General features: G+C 39.5%; 2 protein-coding genes across 3 annotated transcripts; one reads left to right on the plus strand and one right to left on the minus strand.

Moving 5' to 3' along the window:
* The first annotated feature begins 10 nt into the window (after positions 1 to 10).
* Positions 11 to 5,564, plus strand: LOC131794947 (tubulin delta chain-like). 2 transcript variants are annotated; one of them, XM_066160365.1, is made up of 5 exons: positions 11 to 646; positions 1,698 to 1,881; positions 3,149 to 4,035; positions 4,610 to 4,705; positions 5,094 to 5,564. In XM_066160365.1, exons 1-4 carry the CDS (start codon positions 301 to 303, stop codon positions 4,702 to 4,704), a joined length of 1,512 nt encoding a protein of 503 aa, XP_066016462.1. In that variant the 5' UTR covers positions 11 to 300; the 3' UTR covers position 4,705; positions 5,094 to 5,564. The 2 variants fall into 2 exon arrangements, with proteins under 2 accessions (XP_066016462.1, XP_058968491.2); XM_059112508.2 differs by having other exon boundaries at positions 12 to 646; positions 4,545 to 4,705; positions 5,094 to 5,561.
* A 23-nt stretch (positions 5,565 to 5,587) lies between these two features.
* On the minus strand, positions 5,588 to 9,176 carry LOC131794944 (protein phosphatase 2C-like domain-containing protein 1). The gene is made up of 2 exons (XM_059112506.2): positions 8,324 to 9,176; positions 5,588 to 7,691 (listed from the first exon to the last, which is right to left on the minus strand). Exons 1-2 carry the CDS (start codon positions 9,120 to 9,122, stop codon positions 6,298 to 6,300), a joined length of 2,193 nt encoding a protein of 730 aa, XP_058968489.1. The 5' UTR covers positions 9,123 to 9,176; the 3' UTR covers positions 5,588 to 6,297.
* Positions 9,177 to 9,266: the final 90 nt, after the last annotated feature.

The raw sequence follows: 9,266 nt of genomic DNA on the forward strand, positions 1-9,266 counted from the left end.
CCAAGAAAGATCGTAGTATACGCCTGCGTGAATGATCGAGCTACCCCTCACAGCTAACATACGATGGGAGAAGCGTTGATCCGGTGAATTGAAGAAATGAAATGAATCCAAACGTAATGAGATGAACATAAAAATTCAACAGGCTATTTTTCAATTAGAAAGTTGCCCAAGCAACTCTCAAAGTAGTTCGTTGAATAGTGCTGAAAATTGTAGTTCTAGTCTGTTTGAGGCATGTTAATTGTGATGAAGACTGCGATAAGTTGATGAAAACATGGTATAAGCTGTAACCTGCCTTTCTCCATGTCATCGATCGTGCTTCTAGTTGGCCAATGTGGAAATCAAGTCGGTCACGAACTTATGCGTTTGATTGACAAGAGTGACGCTCACCCTCTGAGCCACAGGGATGGGAAGCTGAGGTGTGTCTGTGTGGACAGTGAGTCTAAGGTCATTGGACATAACTACCGTGAAGATTCAAGATCCAGTAAATTGTACAGGGAAGGAAACATGATCAGTGGACTGAGAGGACGAGGAAATAACTGGGCATTAGGGTACCATGGTCTCAGTGGGGAAACTGAAGACACTTCATTGTTACACAGGGCTATGGAAATTGTGAGGAAAGAAGTAGAAAGATGTGATAATTATGCAGGTAACCATGAACCATTTTCTGATTCAGTGAGATAAAGCAGTTTACACCCCTGAAAACTTTCTGTTGGCAACTAAACTTACTCTGCATTGGAACAGTGCAATGAGAGCATTACATAATACCTGTCAATAAAATCTGTTTTTCGATTTGCTTCACCTTTCCTGCAGTATAGGAAAGGGATATAAAATAAAGCAGTTGAATAATAAATAACTTATTGGGTGTCTTGGTGCTTAATATTGCCAAGTAGTTTTACTCATTGTCTGCATTTTGACTTGCTCCACAGGCTGGTTAAAGTACTCAATGATACTACACACCAAAATGTCTAATAAAATATATATATATATATATATATATATATATATATATATCCAAGAATACAACATAATGACTCAGCATAATGACTCAGTCAGGGCTTGGACCTGGACCTGGACCTGGACCTTCTAAACCCAAAGTTACTCTTTTTCACAGATTGACTCATGTACTTTACATAAACTTAAACAAAATGGGTTGGTTGCCCATTAACGGAGATGCTTTAGGAAGGGGAGAAGTGTCATTTTTTTAGGCTGATCATGCATCATGAACACCATAAAGTGACCACAATGTATTGTTTACAGGGTTTGAGTTTAGCATGGGAAATAATTATCTGAAGTTCTGATAAAAATTCACAACTGTGTCAAAAAGGGGACCTCAATTACACTATACCTGAAAGTAAAAGTATATTGAATCTGTAAATTTGAGTGATTACAGCATAAATAAGGTATGGAACTACTGAAAGGGCTCAGGAATGAAGATTACAACCCTCTGTTTTCATGTGTTTTTTTTTGTTTCTTTCTTTTTTGGTTTTCAATACTGTGAATATTGTTAATAAAGGAAAGTAAGGGGAAGGTTTGGATTAGCTTTTTGCTGGCCATACTTCCTTGTTATGAACTTTACAGTTTTTCAGCATTTGTTCACTCTCCTATGCTAAAAAAAGAGGCTGTGATCATTTGTTGGAAAAGTTCTTAATCTTTAATACCAATTGAAAGTGATATTAAAATTGGCATTTTTCTTTCAGGCACTATGGTGGTTCATAGTCTCACTGGTGGCACTGGGTCTGGTCTGGGTTCTCACTTGATCGAAACTTTAAGGGATGCATACCCTCTGGCTCATGTCATGTCTGTTTCTGTATTGCCCCACTCAGCAGGTGACAGTCCTCTCCAACATTACAACTCTCTTCTCAGTTTGTCTACATTACAATGGTAAGTAATATTGGCCAGCTCAAACACTATTTTTGCAATACTTTATTCTTTCCTACAACACACAATCCTTCTAACACACACTATACTTTATTTCATGCAAATCATTTTGCCATCTCCACCCGCAAATAGCAAAAGCTAGACGAGGCAGGCGGAGAGGAAAGGTTACAGCAGTCATAACAGATAATATAATAATTGTAAAGTAACTAAATAAACTATCTGGATAAATAAGAACTACTGAAAAAAAAAAACAAAAAAACAAGCTAAAGTTACAAAATATATAGTCTTATAGAATGATATTACAATCAAATTTACTACTAACAGAACTATCAATTATATACATTGAGTCGAGGATGCAGAATTTGCCATTTTTTGCAGGAGAATGGGCACTTCAACATAATCGTCCTCTGCTTCCATCATCGAGAGCAAAAAGTCATGAAAATTTTTCTTAAAAGCTCCTTTGGAGAGTTGACGAAATTCGTTAGGAATTGCGTTCCAAAGTTTAGCTCCAAACCTGGAAAAAGAATCTTGATTTAGATTCAGTCTTGAAGTTTGAACATAATAATTTCCAGACGAAGAAAACCTGGTCTCATGCCTGTGCTTTGAATTAGCTTTAGTGAAGAAATCACAGATGTTAGATGGAGCATTCATGCAGGAAACGTCAAACATTATAGAAGATACTTTTTCAGCATATAACATTTGTAGGGGTAGAATTTTCGAGGAAATAAATAAAGGCACAGCATGGGCTCTAGGTTCAGAAAAGTACATCAAACGAAGGGCTCGTTTTTGAAGCACGAGGATTTTTTTTAAATGGGTTTTGGCAGCTTGACCCCAAGCCGCCAAACCATATGTCAGATGAGGCAAGATCAATGATTGATAAATATTTAAAAGGGTTGTATGTGGGACAATCAATTACTATCTGTACCCTCGATGTATGAGAAGTAGTTTAGTCTTCCTTACTTGACTGGCTTGATTTCTCACTTAAGTGCAGATCATGGTTTTGATAATGGATCTGCCTTCCAGTTAATGTTCATACTTCAAATGGACCAGCCTGCAATTTCTGAAGCACATAAGAAAGATTATGCTTTAATTTATGATTGTTGGGAAAGACTTTTGTATGTCTCTTGGAAAGGGAGATGGTTGGAAAGAAGGGATTCTTTTTATATTGTGGAAAGCCCGTAAACTACTCTTACAGCAAAGCGTTTTATCTATGGTAAATGAACTACCTATTCAGGTGATAACTTTCCTTGTCTTTCCCCTCACTTTTCAGTCATGCTGATGCAGTTCTATTGTTTAGCAATGATGACATTCTTCATCATATGGCAGCACACAGTGGACTGTTAACACGACAAAACCCATCGGGCTCCATCTCTCTCAAAGACATGAACCAATACATTTCTATGAGCCTTGCTGGAGTGCTTCAACCTTTGGGAAGCAAACCCAAGCGTTTAAAAGGAAAGCTTAAGGAGAGGGGAGCGAAGGAAACGATCGGCAGCAAAAAAAGAAACGAAATATTTTACAAAGGTACAGAAACATCGTATAAAATGGACACCATAACAAAACAGCTTTCGTTTTCCCTTAATGAATCTCAAGACGAATCTGAAGTCATTCGCCACAGAGCCGTCTTTGGCAGTAGTCCTGGTTCCGCATCATCCATGTCGTCTAACGACTCCATTTTTAGTTCATATTCGTATTCAAGCGACACTGACAGCTTAACAGACATGTCAAGACAACCCAGATCTACTGCTTCAGCGCTTTTGCGCTACAGAGGAATCGTAAACCCTCTCGAGAAGAGAACTTTCGAGAGTGGTGATAGTCGTCAGACTGAAAATTCTCCACCAGCAGTTGATGTACCAAGTGGAAATGAGCCATGGGAAATGTTCCGATCAATTTGTGCAGAGCCATCAAAGAAGTTTGCCACAGTACATCACATCGCCAAGTCGAAAGTTTCTTGGCAGAGCCTTACTCAGTCACTTATTCACTCAATTCGAAGATATGATCGAAACGGTCTGCAGTTCTCAACCTTAGCCTCATTGCTTGTGGCTCGCGGGGACCATGATGGTTCTTTTACAGAGGTTTGGCCAAAGATTGAAGATAAACTGAAAACCTCGCTGGGATTTGTGGATTGGAACCCATTTCCTATTGATTTCTGGATTAGTGAGTAACCTTTATTTTCAAAGTAACTTTTTTCGCTTCTCCAATCACAAGGAAAATTTTTAAAGATTAAGGGAGTCGCTTTTTTTTCTCAATACTTCAGGTGTTAACAAGTCGAGTGAATACTTTCTCAGCGCTTTCATGTCTTTTCTCAATGGAAACAAAAGAAAACACAGGAGTAAGGAATTGGAGAAACAGAATTTCTTTCTCACGTCCTGTGCATGTCACAAAATCAGCTTGCACAAGAAAGTAGCGCGTGCATCACCCGCTAATTTGAATATTTCATGCAAAGTTTCCTTAGAAATGAGTGTTGTACAAAGTAATATTATCTTCATTTGTTGCATCTTAAACGTGCACTCACAAAATGTTTCACACCACAGCTAACGTCTCGTATCAAGACAATTTGGTTTTATTATATAAATACTATATATATACCGTTGTACTAACTGCGTCTTCGTTTATAATACGTTTATATATTCATATATATATATATATATATATATATATCACAGGCCGGTATAACCCTGTTGGTCCCAAAGACTCCCAGTCTCTTACTCTGTGTTTAAACTCAACTAAGATTGTGGAGACTTTAGAGGACGTTATGAGGAAGGCAAGAGCGATGTACGGTGCAGGTGCTTACCTTCACTGGTTTACCAAACACGGCTGCTCTAAGGTAACAACAGGGTTAAAAGCAACCCATGAACTTGCTGAAAAAGTAAACGTTCCCGTATTTTTGGATATTTCGAGAACCGTTTTGAGTCGCATGGGGTAAATAACGTTTTTAACTAGCGGTTTAGTTTCAGAAATGGCTGAGGATGTGGTGTGCACGTTTTTTTTTCTGAATGAATTTTCAGACTTATAGCATTTGTTGACTACTTCATATGAATACTTGTTAGTGATAAATTATTTTGACCATGAGCCTGGTAAATATGTCATTTATTATCCTCGCACAGTACCCTTTCTTTTTACCCTCAGACTACTCTACTCGCTCCACTAAAATGCTTTACTTATGAGGTTGTGGTATTTGTTTTAAATCTGTTCGTAACTCTTGATCACTTTAGAATGACTTTCTGGATGCATTTGAAACGCTGGAGTCTGTTGTTGAGGAATACAAGCTTGGTGTAAGGTGACGTGAACACGGATCTAAAATGTGGAGAGAGCCAAGATCAATAGACTTGTGAAGCAACTGAAAGGAACACGATGGAACATTACACATGCCTTGACAAGTATTAAGGACATCGATTCATCGGTATTCGTGGCCAGGAAGTTTTTTATGAATCGACTTTCCGCTGCAAAATATACCGAAAATGTATATAACTACTGGTAAACCGAGTTTCCTTTAATGTGTGGTTTATTAAGAAAAAGGTGGAAGTTAAAAAAGCAGTGATGCAATGATGCAGGAAAGTAGTGCTCAGGCTCTCATTTGAATAGTAACAAACTACGGTCGCGTCCAAGTGCTTCAAACTGCCATATGATAATCATGCATGCTTCACATTGTATGCGTCATTTTTCCTTGAAACTGTTTTTAATACTTTAAATAAATGTCAACAACAACTTGTCAACACGGATCAGTTATTGACTGTTAACAATTTTGTTCAACAAAGTCCTGAATTCAATCGCAAATTGTCTTTCCTACAGCGATCTACATTTTCTTTTCATTATGGTCATTCGTATTTAATTCCTTGTAGTGATGTCTTTCTTGGCAGATCCGAGAATCGAATCAGGCATCCGCGAAGTAATGAACGTCATGCCTACATATAGCGCTCTCTCGCTAACATTCTCGCTATCTCCAATAATCAACTTGACTTGCACGTGGTGAAACTGATAGGAAACCGGAAAATCCTGATTAGAAACGAGAATAGTGAATGTCGCCTGCTAACTAAGCAGTCTTCTTCCTTTCGAGAAGCGTGGGCTGAGCCCCAGGCCTTCCCGTAACTCCCCCTGGCTCACATTTCTCCCTCTATTCTAAAGGGAAAAGACTGCAACACTGACAACAGTGAATCACGCAACCTAAATGAATGTACTCTACCGAGATTTATAAAACAAAACTCTAAGCTTACTGCAAGATCATGCAACATATAAAGCAAAAGCAGCGGTCATGCAAAGCTGACCTGACCAACTTCAAACATAAGTAAACAAGAGAGTATAATATTGTGTTAACTTGTCATAGGTCACGCTTGCACCGGAAAAATAAACTTCAGGTCTTTTGAGGATGTCCAACCAAGGTCTTCACACAACTCCTAGGACATGCATCGGCACGTTACGTCATTCGAAAAGGTCATCATCGGCCATAAACTCGTCTAAAGCTTCCAAGATGTCGGGTGTCACCATCTGCCAGTTAACCATAGAAAATCCAGGTAAAAGAGCAACAAAGACTGTGATATTGTCCATGGACTCGGCGTACAACGCGCTCTTAACAAGCCTCTCTGCCAAACTCTTTGCTAGAAGACGCGCTTTTTCCGGTCTTGTTAATCCTTTTACTTCGCCGCCTTTGAGCCAATTAAACATTTTAAAATCTGGTAAAGAGAATCGGTGATGACGTGTATATATGGAACTGACGTCATCGATAGGCGGGGGATCCGTTATGTGACTTGTATGAATGGGTTCTCCTTTAGTGTTAAAAGAACTCGTGTCTCTGTTTGTTTCAACGCAAGGGTTAATTTGGTAGTGTGCTATCAAGTTACTCAAGTTATCTTCGCTTTTACTGTGTGCCAATCCTCCAGCAACGTCGTCCGGAGGAAAAACAGATGGCGAGGATGTATCATTAAATTGGTCGCCGGCCATCTTAAAAAAAAGCTTTGTTCTGTACTCTGCGTTAGACAGATGTTCATTGTGTATTTCAGACACAGTTCTATCAACTATTTCTCCTTCAATAATCTTTTGTTTCGCCTCCCTTCTTATTTGTCCAAAGAAGCCGTTGACAAGATGAATAGTTTCTTCGTAGGAAAACATCTTCCAAAATCCACTAGAAGCTAAAACTAGAAGCTGATCTGTAGGATCTAAGGATATAGTCCTGACGTCAGGCTCATTAATAATGCATCTCTTTAAGGCCATATCTCCGATGTTCCCAATGCCCCTTGTGACACTGAGGGCCCCGTTTATAAGCGCGCATTTTTCCGTCTTCACTATGACCCCGCTTGACTTCTTCACACGCTCGCGTTCCTTCTTGTTGTACAAATCGTGCTTGTTTGTGAGTACTTTAACAACATCGTTGTCTCTTACCAAAATGGCGCCCACATTCCCGGCATTTGCGATAAAACACATATCATCTGTCAAAACGCATGTGACTGCTGAGCAACCACTCCATCTACTTTGCGACCGCTCCTCCTCTGACATGAGTAGCAACTTCTCAGTTTTTGCAAAAGAAGAACGGAAGGCTGAGGAGACCTCTTTTTTCGACGGCCTCGTGTTTGTCTTTGTTACAATAGAGTCAAGCTCCTCTTTCAAATACACGTGAAGATGTCGACTGCACTTAAGTGCAGTGGTTTTACCGCTGTACCCGTCATAGATCGCAAAAAAAGCGCTATTTATGTTGTTCAAAAAGTTGTCTTTATGGATGTGCACATCCTCCATGTTTTTCCACCTTTTATTTGCTTCCTCGCAAACTCCAGCTGCAATTGCGCAAGACAAATCGAAGCTCTCGCCAGTTACTTTTATTTCTGCAAATTCAAAAAACAATGGCCAATACTTCAGCTGCACTCGAGGCATTGAAATGCAAATGAACTCAAACGAGAATAGAACAGGCAAATGTCTATACAACTATCTTATGTCAAGTTCTTGCCAATCTTTTGCATCAATCAAACCTAAGAAGGTGCTAATGAAAGAATTGACAGTGTTTGGTTTTGTTTTGATTCCCTCGTAAACACGTAATCTGTCATTAACACGTTTAACCTCGGCATGGTAGAATTTTCCAAATTTTTTACCTAAATAAAATCATGCTAAGGTCAAAAGAGCAGTTTGTTTTATCATCTTAATTACGCAAACATAATGTCATGGTTTAAACTAAATTCAGTGTATTGTACGTATAAACTAAGAAATCTGAAGATTTAACTTAAAATTTGGAATCAATTTACTTTACAAATTAGTTAACAATTTTAGGAAAAGATAATATTTAAGACGCTTGTCTGATTTTTCTTTGTATCACTTTTTCTCACAGCGTGTAATAATCATCACGAGATAAATTACAACTCCCGAAGTTTACGGATGATAAAACACAGGATTTGAGATGTTGGTTTCCTTGCATAGATATTTTATGTCAAAGTGTCTCTAGCTGTTACTGAATTGCACCAACCTTCAATTACCCTTTCACTAAGATATCGCAAATCTGTGGTTCCTTGAAGTTCTGTTCTTAGGAACTCAAACGCCGTGTTTAATTTATGCAAATGCTTGTCACCAAAGGGATCTTGTCGTCTTTTTGAACTGGCATCTTGTTGCTGTTTTATCAATAGTTTCCTTCGCCTGACCAAAGCGCTGATATTTTTTGGCCTCTGATCCTGTGCGTACTTGAGTGTTTGTAACGCGCAGTGCAAATTCCGGTGACATGGCAGGCGACATATGTTAATAACATCATGACACCTTGTACAAGGGATTAAAATATTCGGTAACAGAACTGCCTCTTCCGACACCTCGCTGGACGATTCTGTGAAGAAATCAAACGATTCAACATCGCTGTGGTCCTGATCTTCGTTTTCTTCGTCATCTCCACCGGCGGCTTCCCGTTCTTCCCCCTCTGGGTCCTCGCCGATTTCTTCCATTTCTTCATCACTGTTTACCGCTCTTGTTGAAATTAAATTCACAGTTACCGCGGCGTGTTCTTGCATTTCTGTGTTCCGGACTGCATCTAATCCTTTCTCATTCTCTGTACCTTTCTTGGTAACGCCCATAGCAAGGGACCTTCTTTTTGTCTTCAAAGCCGCTCTTTGTGAGCGCTTCGGCTTTGCGGAGATAGGCGGCCTCCGTGACACAGTACTCGTCATGCCCGTTTCTCTCGCTGCTTTGGGCGCCTCGTTTAAATTGAACCATCTTAGCACAAAACGATTTGTTTGCGCCCAACCGTGTTTGGATCGGAGGTAATTTAGGCTGTCAGCCATTTGTTTCAAGGGTAATTGAGGTCCAAATATTGGAACAAAGGTGCGAGAGGCTATTGTCCGATACTTGTCTCGCTAAGTTAGGTCTCAATTATCTGTGCCCACGGGCCCAGACATCACTATGGTGACCTATTCCCACTGCGGTAT

This window comes from Pocillopora verrucosa, chromosome 13 (genome assembly GCF_036669915.1).
Source record: "Pocillopora verrucosa isolate sample1 chromosome 13, ASM3666991v2, whole genome shotgun sequence".
NCBI classification, from domain to species: domain Eukaryota; kingdom Metazoa; phylum Cnidaria; class Anthozoa; order Scleractinia; family Pocilloporidae; genus Pocillopora; species Pocillopora verrucosa.

Bases quoted from the DNA above. Each gene is read 5' to 3' on its own strand.
- LOC131794944 (XM_059112506.2), bottom strand. From the start codon at position 9,122: ATGGCTGACAGCCTAAATTACCTCCGATCCAAACACGGTTGGGCGCAA. The intron at 7,692-8,323 runs GTTGGTGCAATT...TTGAATTTGCAG, and splicing joins TAGTGAAAGGGTAATTGAAG to AAATAAAAGTAACTGGCGAG.
- LOC131794947 (XM_059112508.2), top strand. From the start codon at position 301: ATGTCATCGATCGTGCTTCTAGTTGGCCAATGTGGAAATCAAGTCGGT. The intron at 1,882-3,148 runs GTAAGTAATATT...CTCACTTTTCAG, and splicing joins AGTTTGTCTACATTACAATG to TCATGCTGATGCAGTTCTAT. The intron at 4,706-5,093 runs GTAACAACAGGG...TGATCACTTTAG, and splicing joins CCAAACACGGCTGCTCTAAG to AATGACTTTCTGGATGCATT.